Here is a 15,261-nt window from a genome sequence, read left to right on the forward strand (position 1 = left end):
TAGAAGCTGCTTTTAGGGTCTGTAACAGCAAAGACTGACCATCATAGTGAAAGAAAAAGCCTGTTGGATGTAATGTGTTTACTTTCAATCGGTGGTGACTATATTCTATGTGAATTTATTTTTACTAAATTGATATTACTGAGTTCATGCATTTTCCACAGAACTGCATTTTTTACAAATATTTCACATTTGCAAAAATGGTCATGCAAAATTTTTTTCACTCTTGGAATGACTAGAAAAGTGTCCAGGTGACAATCTGGTTTTCCTGGAATGTTACAGGACTACACCTTCCAGTAAAATGAAAAAACACTCCCTATTTTAGAAAAAGAGAACATATCTGTGGCAATGCTTCAGGAAACTTATCTCAAAACAAAAGAATTAATCCAACTTAAAAGAAATGTGTATCATGTATATAGAATATCTTTCAGCTCCCATATGAGAGGGATGTATGTACTAATAAGTAGCATGGGAATGTAAAAGGATTAAAACCGATCCAGAGAGCGGATGGGTTTGTTGTTGGGTGTGCAGAGGGTAACCCTATAACAATTATGCACCAAGTCAGGAGGACACCTTTCTTCCGTAATAATTTTGGAGTGATTGCAATGGTCCAGAATTCAAAGGTAATAATGGCAGGTAACTTTAATAGCTGTCTGACCACAATGTGGGATAAACTACCAATGTGGCAAGGTCCATCTAGAAAAGCTCAAATACTGGAACTGGCATATAAAGAACACAACACCCTGGGGATTTGGATTTGGATTTTTTCTCTGAAACTGCCAAAAACACATACTAGAAGAGATTTAATTTTGATATCAAAAGATTTCCTACATGAAATCTTAACATTAGAATTGGAATATCTATGACCCTCTTCCTGTCTTCATGAAAATAAAGTCCAATTCAGGACTAATAAAAGCTGGAGATTTAGTAATATATTGTTAAAAGACAAAGACTTTGTGGATAAAATGGAAAACCACATTGATAATTATATGACGGACAATAGTTCACAGGATATACCCTGGGAACTAGGTGGGAAGCCTTTAAAGCAGTAATAAGGGAACATATTATCTCATACAATAGCTATAGGAGAGAAAGGATACAGGCAAAACGAGGAAGACTTAGAGGAACAAATTTACAGTTTGCAGAAGCAATATATCTAATAATGTAGATGTTGTCAAAGAGTTTGAGAATTCGAAAATAGCATTAGAAGTACCGACAATATGGGAGGAAAAAAAGACAGCTCTCCTATTTGCCAAACAAAAGCTCTAAGAATCGGGGATGAGTCAGGCTGATCACTTGCCAGGCTGCTCTCTAACAGAAGACCCAGAACAGCCATACCGTACTTTAAGGACAAAAATGGCGTACTCCAAAGCAAACAAACAACGGGATCAACAAACTACTAGCATGATATTTCCAAGAGAGATACTCTAGGTAGATAAGTAAATGTGGAAGATGTGGGTGGAAATATACTACAAGATCTTAAAATGCCCAGACCAACACACAGTGAAAGGGAGGTACTAGATGGCCCAATAGCATAGGAAGAAATCATAAAAATACTTAGCTCTTAAATAGTACTTTTCAGATGGAGAAATTGAGGCGCAGAGGTGACATGGCTCACCCAAGGTCACCTAGCAGGCCAGTGGCCAAGCTGAGAATAAAACCCAGCTCCCCTGAGTCCCAGTCCAGTGCTCTAGCCACTAGGCCACAGTGATTTCTTCATTAAAATTAGGGAGGAATTCTGGGCTGGAAGGATATACCACTGAATTCTATACAATGTTAAAAACACAAGTAACTCCCTTGTTAGCGAGGGCACTTAAGTCTTTTGAGTCAAGGGAGTCCCTTACTGGGCATCATCAATCAGACCGATGTAGTTTTGATCCCTAAACCAAATAACAATTACCCAATCCAGCATTTTATAAACCTATCTCTTCTTAATAGAGAGTAAGATTCCAAGTTAGAGAAAATAATGCCTAGATTAATGAACTAAAACCAAGCTGGCTTTATAAAAGAACAAATCTCTTAAGTAATATAAGAAATCTCCTACATTTAGTACAGCATGCCAGGAGCGCTAATCTATATTATTAATAATATCTTGCTCTTACAAGACCTACATGCTAACTGTGGATGCAGAAATGCCTTTGACTTGGTAAAATGCCCATTTCCATTCAGAATGCTGGCGAAATATGGGTTGGAGGAACCACTTGCAGAAGTAGATTTTAAAAATAATCTATAAAAATCTTATGGCGTGTATCTGGGGAAATGTTGCAAAAACTGAGCCAATATCATTATACAAAGGAACAAGAAAAAGATGTTCTTTATCACCCTTGTTATTTGATTTAATTATTAATCATTGGCATAAAAGATAAGAGATATTGAAGAAAGTCAGGGAATAAGTATTGTGGGAAGAGAAAACAAAGTTTTATTATATGCTTTTTTTAATAAAAAATATAAATAAAAGTTGGCCAGTATTATGAGAAATAATTAACACATTTGGTCAGGAATCAAGATACTGACTAAACTATTCTAAATCAGCGATACTGTGCCTTGGCTCCAAAAGAGACTTAAAAGATGGCAAATGCCCACTGAAAGTAGTGGATAATAAAATTAGATAATTAATATTAATATGTTGCCTATAGTGGGGGGAGCTGCTTAAATTGAGCCATTAATTAAAACTATTTATAGTGACCTAAACAGCTGAACATTATTACTATTGACATTGTTCGGTAGGATTCAATTATTTAAAATTAATATTTGAGCATCTTTTTCCCAGGTTTCCCTTAACATCCCTGTTCCCCAAATGCTTCAAAGACTTTTAAAACGTTATTCAGAGATTCCTATGGTCAAACTGGAAACCAAGAATCAAAACAGAAAGGCTGGAATATCCAGCTGAGTTGAGAGGCCTGGTACCACCAGATTTCAAGAGATGTTTATAGGGTGGCCCAAAACAGACCAGTACTAGAATGGATCTCTAATGGAGAGAATCCATTGTGGATACAGATAGAATAGAAACTACCAAACCTGATCTTATAATTGTGTGCTAGACCCATATTCCAAAATACTGGCACCGATGAAACATCACCTGTTACTTAAGTGCAGTTACTAATTGGGCATAGCTGAGGCATTTGACCAAACATAAAGAGCAGATCTCGGTAATATAAAATATAATAGTATTTTCATACCCCAGCTGAGTAAGGAAGTATTCAGCTTTTAGGTCAAATATCATTCTCATAAGTGGAAGGATTTATTCAGGGTTGGACAACCCTTAAAACAAATACATTGTAGGCAGTATATATTGAAGGAAGAAAATGTGTAATATGAGTTTATATAGATTACTTACTTTATTAAAAAACGCTTCCAAAAAAGAAAGAAACCAGCAAAGCTATCTGCTGCCGAAAAAAAAGGAGCTGGGAGATTTAGTGGTGGATGGGAACACGCCTCGATCTGCTGCCGAAATAGCACTTCTTGCGACATTTCACGGCGGAGACTAGGACACGGCGAGAATTCCACCAGTGGGTAATTCAGATGTGGCCCGCCGGCGGAATTGAGTTTGACGCCCCTGATAAAGATCATGGGTGCACACCCTAATGAAAATTCCCTGGTGCACACCCTAATGAAAATTCCCTGGGTGCACACCCTAATGAAATGTGTTGCGCACACCTATGTTGGCTCTATTGCTAACCAGATAGTGCAAGTCTAGTAATTTCTCATTCACGGAGTGTATATTTCTCTATCTCTGTATAATAAGATACATAATGGTGCTTCAGGTAGCTGCAAAGCAGCTGGCCCTCCTTTGTACACATGATATGCGACTGCTGGATGGCAGTGTGCTCATGAAAAATGCCTAATTTGTGGACCACAGTAGTGTTGTTGAGAGTGCAGATAAACTCCTCCCAGGCATGCACACTTTTTGCACATGCATCACACCTTTATGACGAGGTCTAAGAGAGCTGATCAGAAACTCTTTTTTGTTTCTGACAATAGGCCACAGTTACAGACGTTTTTAATAAACCTGTCACATGACGGGTCAGTGTCCATTGACTTAGGTCTGCTGTCAAAAAACAAAGAGCCATTGTCCTCTGGTTTTGTTTAGCCATCTTTTGTTCCTCCTGTAAGACAGGCCTCACGGGTTGATTATATCATATGAGCTTGGAGTAGATAGTGTAGCTGTTAATTTGGTGTAAAATGCTAGCTACTTTGTTTGGAATCTGATATTCTTGCCATCTGCATAACTTTGTTGTTCTTATTGTAGGGCTGCTTCAGTTCAAGTTTCCTGACCTTTAGCTCTTTTGTAACTACTTCAGGGTTAATTATTTGCCTAAGAAGCTTATTGGATATTGGCTGTAGGTTTTTGCCTTCAGCCTGGTAGCTTCTAAGTTGGTGATCTTCATAAAGAGCCATGGTGAGGTGTGTTCTGATATTCTAGCAATGGCTTCCTTCCACCCAGCAGAGCTTTTTTTTTATGGCATTCTTTGCTGTTTCTCCTTACTTCTCTGCCAGTCCCTTTGATGATGGAGACATGACATGGCATGCTTGAACTCGTATATCAAAGAAAATCACCAGAATGACCCACTCATGAACTGTGCGCCATTATCTTAACTCATTCACAAAACATGAATGGCAGATTTCATGCTGGCTAGGTTCCAAGAGCTTTCTGCGAAATGACTGGAAATGAAATATAAATGACACTGGTTGGGGGGTGGGGAAGGAACGGCATCTGCTTTACAGCTATGGCACTGGTGTAACTTGTACTTAAAAAGAATAAAATATAATATCAGAAATTTAAAACCTAAACATGTAAAATGTACGAAGATCTACTAAAATATATATTGCTGTGGATGACTATCTGCAGATTCGAATGCCTTTCAAATAATTCAAATGATGTGACACCCATTAGCATGTCCTATTCAGTTTCCGCAGGGAAGATTCGTAACCACATATAGCGTTTGTATGCTACACCTTCCCAAGACCAAAACCACTTGTGAAGATTTGGTAGCAACAAATCCTTCCTTTACTGCAGCCTGAGCCCACAATTTGCTGGAGTGCTGTGAGATGTCATATATAATTCATAACTGGCTGCAGAAGCTGAGGCTGACTGGAATGTACTTTCAAACCTGCAGCAATGATTAGTTGCTGTTTTCCCTTCCTCTCCTCCCTTTGCTCCCTTCATTTGTTAATTTTGGGTAGGTTTGTCAACCAAAAGAGTTCATCTGAAATGGCTAGAGCAATGGAAGGAGGGGAAAAGAAGAGTGATGATGAGAAATGAGACAATTTTTGAAAGACTTTAAATGATTAAACATATCTCCACCCCCCCCACCCCCCCAGAAAATCTCACTACTTTCATTTCTTAGATATATTAAGTAGGACCTTAACTAAGCTTACAATTAATCATTTTAATTACAAAATATACATTAAAAGCAGCCAGTGTTATGATGGTTTAATAACTCATGGCCAGCCCAGATCACTGAAGTGACAAACAGGTTTTAATACCAATGGATCCCTGTAATTCTGCAGCCAACAGTGGATTCCATATACATACATTATACATATACATGCCACAGGAGTGCCATAGACACTCTATAACCTCCCTCCGAAATGTCTTATCTGTTGCTGATGTTGCAATTAGCACTGGAAATGCTGCAATAGAACAGTCAGGTATAAGTCTTTCATTTCTCACGAAAGCCAAGTGCACCTATCCAACAGTGAAGAGCACTTAGCTCTTGTGAGAAAAATGAAAGACTTACCTGACTGTTCTTCTAATTATGTAGTCATTGTAGTGCCAGACTAAACTTCCCTCTTCTCAACAACATCCTTACACTCCTTTTCAAGGTGTATTTTTATCGTGACAACTCTTCCTCTCCCCCCATATTACCCTTCCCTTGTCCCTTTCTCACATATAGTTCGCTCTTCTATTCCTGGATTTTAGAGTGAAGTGTTGTTTTTATCACATTTGAATGTTTGTTGTGGTGTTTTATTTATTTGTAGTTGTTTTCATTATGTCTATTCTAAACCATCAGACTGTACCATGCCCAGTTCTTTTAGTTGAGAGGTGTTTAATAAATTGATCTATTCAAATGATTTTTAAAAAAATCAGTATTCTGCCACATTGGAGTAGGGTGACCAGATAGCAAGTGTGACAAATCGGGACAGGAGGTGGAGAGTAATAGGCATCTATATAAGAAAAAGCCCCAAACATCAGGACTCTCACTATAAAATCAGGACATCTGGTCACTCTGCATTGGAGAGAGGGGGACCACATGTACTTTGGCTACACTGAAGTAATAAAATGTGGCTTCTGCATCTTGGATGCAGTTTAGGGAGGGTAATATACCATTCTGGAAGGAAGTATGGCTTACCGTTGAGCAAGTTTTATGTTGTCTGCCCCTTCCAATAGAAATTTCTCCACAATGAATTCACATAAGTTTGAGCTGCCTTTGGCAGAAGTGAGAGGCATATGCAGGGTTTTACAGACACCCTCCCTCATGCTGAATACTTTTATTTAGATGCCTCTCTTGCCCACCCTTTGAAACTGAGCTTTTGGAGCAGGCCCCACAAAGTGAAATGGTTGTGTTAATGATTGGGGTTTGTGTATGAGGCCTTTGGTTTGTAAGACTGTAGGATGGGCCTTTTAAAAGCAGCACAAGGCCTACTGGAACTTGGTTTTGAAACTCCCATCCTCAGATTTAATTGTAGAAGCTTCCCTGCCTTTGTTTCCTAGTGATTTGAATTAACATCGTATGTGAACAGAAACAGCCAAAGCTTTTATGTTTTCAAACATTGCCTAATATCTTTATTTTTATCAGCCATAAGAACACAAGACTTTTAAGAGAGAGGCCATCTGCTCCCACATTCCCGCTTTATTTTTGGGGTAGACGGATACCTTAATTTCTCCTTCCTGCTCCTTTTATGTCACCCTGTCCTCCATCCCTCAAATGTCTTAGGAGCTCATTTATATTCTTTCCTTCAATTGCCTTTCCCTGGAGAACAAAAGACGTTTGATGACCCTTAATCTAAACCTACATCTTTTATCCTCAAACTTGACTAGACAATGAACTTTTTTTAAACAAACCCATGTCTACCTCCCCACCCCAAACTATTATAGTTTCTTTAGAAAATACTGGAAATATTGCCCTGCTTTCAAAACAGTCACTACCATCCCTTCTAAGGGAATCTGTATGTTTTTAATTCAGCTCAAGCACACACTTAATGTTTCATATCTAAAATTTAAAAATTGCCATAATTGATTATGTGGTCATGGGGTTTTGCGGACTACAAGGAAACTATATAAAGATGCTATTCTGAACAGATTTAATGTATCCTAAATGATTTTAATAAATATCCTTCATGCATTTGGCAGTTTGCAGAGAAATTCCAGGAAGTAAAAGAAGCTGCCAAACTAGCAAGAGACAGATCGCAAGAGAAAACTGAGACCTCAAGCAATCATTCCCAAGTAAGTCATTTATCTATAATATATATAAACACGAAGAAGAAATTATTTGAAACTAGATTCAATAGTGGAATGTACTTGCTCTTCTGGTTTAAAGTGTCAACAAAGAAGATGGTTAAAGATCATTGTTAACGACTGGCCATGAATGTTGCTGGAGGAATATTCTTTTTCTTGCATGCTCTCTCTCCTTCGCTGTCTCATTTAAATATAATAATATTTGCAGGGGGTTACTGAGTTATAATAATTTTTAAAAATTAACAAGTTAAGTCTAGGCTTTAAAATGCATGTTATGAATAATAGCGGAAAACAAATGGTTTCATGTAAAATAAAATCATCAGGCTCAGTAGTGCAAATAGGCCTCCACTATGAAGCAGACAATACAGAATACACACGTGACCAGCCAGAGAGAGAGAAGTGTCTTTTCCCTCCTACCTGACAGAAGCTTGTTTATCACCTTCTGATGACGTGCCTTAACTCACATACCTCAAGATCATGATTTTCAGTACGGATATGTAATTCCTTAAACATTATTCGTACATACCTTTCACAATGATTATGACAACTAGTGGGTTCTTGGCTTTTGATATATATCTCACATGCCACCCTTTGGTAAATTTAATATGCATACAACTGCTGCCGGGAACCCTGGTAAAATTGTGAAAGCCCTCTGCCAGCTGGCACCACTTCTTGGTCACATTTGGCAAGCTTAGTCTTGAGAAAAGACGATTGAAGAGGGTCTGATGAGTCTTCAAATATGTTACAGCAGTGGTCCCCAAACTTTTTTGTTCCGCGGCCCCCCTTACCCGGTCTGCACCCCCCAGGAGCTAGACCTGCAGCTGGAGGTCAGGAGTGCGATTGTGGTTGGGGCAGGAGGCCAGGACTGTGGCCGGGGCGGGGTGAGGAGAGGTGGCTGGGGGCTGGGCACAGCATGGTAGGGGGTAGGGCCAGGAACAAGGCCAGGGGCAGGACTGGGGTGAGGAGCGTGGCCAGCGCCAGGTGCAGGAGTAAGATGAGGAGCGCGGCTGGGGCTTGGAGCACGGCCAGAGCCAGGAGCAGGGAGAGTAGCATGGCCAGGCTGGGGCCAGAACGTGGCTGGGGGCAGGAGTGGGGCTGGGAGCTGGGGGCCGAGCAGGATTGGTTGGTGCTACCTCCCCTCTCCACATGGGGCTAGCCCAGGCCCTGGTGCCCTGTCCCCCCCCCCCCCACCCCCCCCCCCCGCACATGTTAGGGGGACATGCCCCACAGTTTGTGGACTACTGAATTAAGGGCTGCTATAAAGAGAACAGAGATCAATTTTTCTCCATGTCCATTGAAAGCAGGACAAGAAGTAATGGGCTTAATCTGCAGCAAGGGAGACTTAGGTGAGATACTAGGACAAACTTTCTAACTATAAGGATAGGTAAGCTCTGGAATAGGTTTCCAAGGAAATTGTGGAGTCCCCATCATGGCAGATTTTTAAGAACAGGTTGGACAAACATTGGTCAGGGATGGTGTATGTTTAGATGGTCCTGCCTCAGTGGTGGGGGCTGGACTTGATAAGCTCTTGAGATCGCTTCCAGCATATGATTTCATGTTAACACTGATCTGTGGATTGTGCTGCAGGAATCTGGACGTGAAACACCATCTTCTACTCGGGCATCCAGCGTGAATGGAACGGATGATGAGAAGGCATCTCATGGTGGCCCTACTGATGCTCATCTGAAAAGTGAGAATGACAAACTGAAAATTGCTCTAGCCCAAAGGTAAATCTCATGTAATATCTAAATTGCACTGAATGCATGTGCAGTAACTCTTTGGTAGTGGTTACATATACATATCCAGGGACGGTTTATTAAGGAAACAACTATCTGACCTAATAATTACTATACTTGTTAAAAGGCAGGTACCAAGGTAGATGAAGTAACATGGGAAGAGGATCAAAAAAGTGGTTATTGGATCTATGTTATTGCCTGTCTATTACCCATGTTGTTATAAACTGAAAAATAATCAGTGTCCTATTTTAGCATAGCACATACAGTCGTATGTTATTTCTGTAGCAGTAAGGGGTGTACACAGACAAGAGTGAACTGTGTGTGGCTTCCAAACCTCTTAATGAATTTTTAATTTACTTGTGTTCCTAAGAAAGCTTTGTTTCACAAGTAAACTTTAAATTGCTAAAAATTAGGAGGAATTTTGGTATATTGCTAAAACGTCTCCTGTCTAAAGTTTTAAAATGTATATATTTTTCTCATTAATAAATCATCAAAGGTTCACTTATACAATTTAGACCATTGAATATTCAATAGTCCTAGCTTACAATATCTAGGTTAATAGTATTAGCAGAAATTATTCAAATGTTATTGCATTAATTTAAAACCACATATTAGATGAGTGAATGAGCTGATTTTAGCAGATAGTTCTGTTCTCAAACTGGGTGATTTTCCACTTAGTTTCTTTCTGATTTGGTGCATGATGAAGTAAACTATCCTTTACCCTTGTGATACCAGGCCATGCTGCCAACCATGGACGTGTGGATTTAAGAATACAGAAATAACATTTAGGCCAGAGGGGAGCAATTACTGCTGATAGTGCGTGAAATCAATCTTCTCTTCTTTCTGATTTCACTGGGTGTATTTTTATCTGTGAAAACAGGTGAGGGTGTGTAAAATTACAAAAGAGAATGATTAGTTCACCATCAAAAATTAAAGGAAAAAGATATAATTTCACGTAGCTTTCTGAAAATGTTAGAGTACATTTTTAAAGTGGTGCACAGTGTTCCTTGGAATCACATTTTGTACCATTTGTTTTAATAAATGATTTGAAAAAGGCAAATCAATATAATTTTGTAGCCATAGTAAAAAATAAAAAAAGGAATGTTCTAAGCAGTGACATTTAAACACCATAATTCTCTTCTTGCTACTTATTTGACATCTCTGCCCCTAGCATATGAATATGCCCAGGTGTGGAAAGGAAAATAATATCAGGGTCACCAGTTACTTTTTAAAAAGTTATTTTTTTAAAAAGGCAGCATAAGCCATATGATACAATAAGTAATCCAAAGGTTGCATACAGTGTGTATGATGTACATCAACCCTCCTTTTAATTTTTAATGGAATAATTTTATATTCCTACTGGCTTTTGTCACTTCTAAAGGCTGGTAACAGGTAGCAACCGAGATATTGGGAGCTTTCAGTTTCCTCCATCCTCTGTCCCTCACATTTTTAAAAGACACATCCCTCACCCTTCACTTATAGGAGCTTGGAAGGTCCTGGGATGTTTAGTTCTTCAACAGTAATATTTGTATAGCTTTGTAGATATGAAAACCACAAAAAAAAATTGAAGGTGTATTGAAGGTGTATTTGGCTTAATACTATAGTATCTTATACAGTGTCTTTCATCCTGAAAGATCCCACCCTGTTTTATAAACTGACATGTACACTTGTGCAGGTACCGTCTGAAATGCAGCCACTATTTTAACAATTCACAACTACATTGCATTACAGCTTCAGATGGGAAGTAAAGAATGCTGTAAAACTCCATGGCTGCAAACAGCAGATACCACAGCCACTAACTAAACATCACATCTGCCACTGACAATAGTTCTTTTGGCTCCAAAAGCACAAGCTCCTCCCACTTGAGTTAATGGAGCATCTTTTATGCTAGATGTAGTAGCTTTAGGATTTTTATTGTCTGTGGGCTCGTCACTAGAGATAGGTGATCATATGCACTTGAGCAGGTCCGATATTCTCTGTGACAGGGGGTCAATGTGCAGCGGTCATTCCACTAGGATGCTGTATCTAATTCAGCTTGCCACCCACCGTTGCAATCAGGTGTTCTTACGGAGGAATAAATGGAGCTAAAACGTTAGCGAATCTAACTCTAGCCCGTTATTTTCAGTTCTTCCAGTGTAAAGAAATGGGAAACAGAATTGCAGACTCTGAGGGAAAGCAATGCCAGGCTGACCTCTGCACTCCAAGAATCTGCTGCCAGTGTAGAACATTGGAAAAAACAGTTTTCCGTATGCAAGGAAGAGAATGATCGACTCAGGAACAAGGTAACACGAGTGGGTTGGATAGAACCCCAGAGCACCATTTGAAATGTCAGAGAACCCTGGCTCCTGGTGACTTGGGGACTCCTCTCCTGTTTCCCTTTCCCTGCCCCAAGCCAGCGTCCCCACAAACAGCCTATGCTGTACAATATTTACAAACATAACCAGCACTACTAGGCTGTTCAAAATCTACTGAGGAAACTGCAGCCAAGTGCTGAACAAAGCAGAGGAAGACAGTCAGCAGCACCAAGGGTGAGAAGCAAAAAACAAAGTTCAGATTCCCACCAGTTATAAAATCTAGACCCAAGCTCTTTGAATTATCATTTTTAAAGTATGTATTTATTGTAATGTTATTGAATTAAACTTTAAAAATCCTTAATATGGTTCTTTCTAAACCTTTTCTGATGCTCCTCTTCTCAGCGCCTAGGCAGAGTAGAGACAGCAATGGCATCTCTTTTATACTCATTTGTTCTTCCTCTCTGTCCTGCTTCTCTTGCTATCTGTTGGTGCTGTTGTGTAGGATGAGAAGAAAGAGGACTTCGACAAAGATGATGATCATTGTGTACTCTTTTCCTAATTTATTTAACTATAGTATATTGATGCCTTGTGCTCACTCAGGCGGCTGTTGTAAAATAAAGCTCAGAACCATTCAATAATGTTAATTAAACCTCAAAATCAGACCGCAAAACGATAACACGAGTGGTACCCATAACATTGTAAGCACAAAAAGGGAGGAGGAGGAACAAGGAACCAGGCTGAGAATCAGACTCACTAGCTTCAAAGAAGCGTGTTTCAACTCCAGAAACCTATTGAAGATCGTTGCCAAAAGCCTTTTTCTCTTCCTTACTGACCGTGTAATTTCACAGCATTATAGTGCAGGGATTGAATGTGAACCACAGGAGAGAACACTTGGGGGATGTAAATTTAGATTTTTAAAACCCCTAGCTTAGAATAGTAGCTTGCACTGTCACTAAAATAATATGGTGCTATCTGTCAAAAGCTTGTAATTGGCCCACGCACTAGTACAAGTCTGTTGAATACAGCGGAATTCAGTTTCCATGAATGCTGCTTGTAGTGATAATTTCCATCTATTGATCTTCAACTACTTTCCAAAAAGCTGGGTGCTGTTGTTGCTGCTGTTTTTGCCTTTCATTTATACAGATCACTGGGGCATTCGATGTAGAGAGCAGATTGTAAGTGATCTTTGATTTTCTATTGTTTTCAGGGGTAGGGAGGACTTTCATTCCTTTTTGTGTGCCACTACACTCCAAGTGAAGAAAGCTATAGCTTGTGGGAATGCCACTGATAGCCAGATGTAACCTGTTTTACCGGCCAGAGTACTAAAATGCCTATTGGAATTCCCTCTGTCCTTGCAAGATGGAGATTTTATATTTGTTTGTGTGCAATTTGGGGACATAACTGTCAGAATGTGGTGATAATTCTGAAAGAGCAAATCAGTGCTTCCCAGCAAGCTTTCACTGTGTTTAGACTACCACTTAACCCATGCTGGGTGTCAAGATTGCCTGGCGCTAATTGTTAGCGTCAAGGTAATATTAGATTGTTAGATAAATCAGGTTCCTAGAGCATAGAGTTTATTGTTCATTGTTAAGGCTAGCAGTAAAGGTTTCTTTTATGTATAAGGGAGAAATAGTTGATTGAAATAGTAGATTGCAGTTAAATAGGATAGCGTGCAATGTAACTATTTATTCACTGTTTGCTTTTGTGTAATGTTACATGGAAAAGTTGCTTTCATTGACATTAGCAGGTGCAAATGTGCCACTTCTCCTTAAGTGTAGTAAAAAATGAACTGGCTCACCAAATGCTTTCTTCTATCTCAGAGGTTAAGGTACCTATAGCCCAACGGTCAGATGCTCTCTGTGGTTCATGTAGCCCCACTCTCTGCATATAGTCTAGTGTCATCATCTTCCAGTAGAGAGGGAGATTCTTCTATGTTTCTTCTCTCAAGTAGATTTCCCAATAGGCCTTGGTGCTGCACCAGTACAGGGTGCTGGGAAGTTCTCTTTCCTGTGTTAATTGGGTTAGAAATTTTTGTATATTGGTCTACCTTAAAATGATGCCAAGTACAGTCCCAGAGTAACAAAAAACTGAGAATTAAAAATACATGTTAATGAGATGGCCTGGTGGTCTAGGAGCAGTGCAGCATGCAAGATCAGAGTCCAGAGATGGCTAGAAGTGTGGAATCAGCAAGTTCATTCTCTGTGTGAGAGATCAAAGCACCATCTCTCACTCTACTAATCCTTCTGGCTAAGTTTTCAGGCTGTATCCAGACTATTGGCTCATACTTGCATAAAAATGGAAGTGCAAATTTATCCCCATCCATTGCTTTTCATTACAAATTATGACATCCCAGTGCTTTGCACAGCCCCATGTAATTATATGGAACTGAGAGATACAGTAAATGCATCCTGTGAGGCTCCCTAGTGTGTGTGTGTAAATGGGTTACTTAGTTGTTCTTAATTTTAAATAGAACAGTGGTAACTTTGATCTGTTGTACTAACTGGTATACTCTAGGGCAGCGATTCCCAACCTGTGGTCCGCAGACCCCTGGTGGTCTGCGAGGCTACTACAGGGGGTCCGCGAAAAAAAAAAAAAATATCCTCACCAAAGAAATGTACCAATTTCAAATAAAAAATAATTTCATATAGTTTCTAAAAACCCACTACTGTCATTTATTTTACAACTGGTAGCATGTGGTGGTCTGCGAAATGTTTGGTGGTTGAAAAGGGATCCGCGCACTCGAAAAGGTTGGGAACCGCTGCTCTAGGAAGCAGGTCCTCAGATGATGTGAACTGTCCGACCTCCATTGTCTCCAGTGGAGCTGTGACAGTTTACACCAGTGGAGGATCTGCCCCTAGATTTGCAGAGAATTGAAGTTTGTGTATGATGTTTCTTAAAGATTGAAGAGCTGGAAGAACAATGCAATGAAATAAATAAAGAGAAAGAAAGAAATGCACAACTGAACAGGCGCCTCCAGGAACTGGAATCAGAACTTCAAGACAAAGAACTAGTAAGTAAAATGAGCTTAGAAAGCTTAGAAATTCTTTAAAGTCAGAGTGGGCCTGCCTGCTTTTCACTATATGTGTTGCTTTGTATAATGTGTCATCCACAGTCAAAGAGAGCCCAGCATTTTAGGTTACTGCTCTTTCTAGCTGCTGTAAGACTCTTCAGAGCAACCTCCTAGTTCAGCTGTGTCCCCTAATCAGTCATTTACAACACAGTAGGTTCTGAATTTTTATCTGATTAGGCATTTGGGTTTGGCAGTTGTTAACAAAAACGATACTTTGCACTTCCGAGGATCTCAGTGCATTTTAAAACCATGAATTAGTTAAACAGTGTTACGGCTCTCAGTCCCCTACTCTAGTCACTTTACGTGGAGTTGTTGACCTTCAGGTGCTTGTCAGTAAAAAGATATCCCTTGCAAGAGAATTTAGTATCTTTGTTAAGACAGGTGATGCTGTCTTTCAGCAGAGTCTTATACTTTACTATTTTGCAACCCACACCTTCTGATTTTAAGAATTAAGTCCAAGATGGAGATTAATATCAGAGGATGTTACTTGACAGATTCATTCAAAGTTCCTAAATCTTTCGTCTTAGCTTCGAGGGTATTCATTTTGCTGACAAGAATGATGTTATAGTCCTGGACGAGAGGGAAAAAGAATGGAATCTTTGTTGGTTTTTTTCCCCCTTCATTGTAGAAATCAAATGTTCTGTGCTGACTCAAGAGCAAACGCAGACAGCAGGTGTAGTGAAGCTTGCCTAGTGCCATTATAGC

The 15,261-nt window shown here is 39.6% G+C and overlaps 1 protein-coding gene across 2 annotated transcripts in view; it reads left to right on the forward strand.

Annotated features, from left to right (window-relative positions):
- The window catches only part of HOMER2 (homer scaffold protein 2), a 93,281-nt gene that overhangs the window by 65,462 nt on the left and 12,558 nt on the right, over positions 1-15,261 (forward strand). For both annotated transcript variants that reach the window (XM_067556116.1, XM_067556118.1), the window contains exons 4-7: positions 7,352-7,444; positions 9,044-9,183; positions 11,318-11,474; positions 14,386-14,496. In XM_067556116.1, coding sequence (XP_067412217.1) covers positions 7,352-7,444; positions 9,044-9,183; positions 11,318-11,474; positions 14,386-14,496 — 501 coding nt within the window. The remainder of the gene's footprint in view (positions 1-7,351; positions 7,445-9,043; positions 9,184-11,317; positions 11,475-14,385; positions 14,497-15,261) is intronic.

The sequence above is a fragment of the Emydura macquarii genome, unplaced genomic scaffold, assembly GCF_026122565.2.
Source record: "Emydura macquarii macquarii isolate MOO-44397 ecotype Brisbane River unplaced genomic scaffold, CSIRO-AGI_Emac_v2 contig_1644, whole genome shotgun sequence".
In the NCBI taxonomy this organism is placed as follows: Eukaryota; Metazoa; Chordata; order Testudines; family Chelidae; genus Emydura; species Emydura macquarii.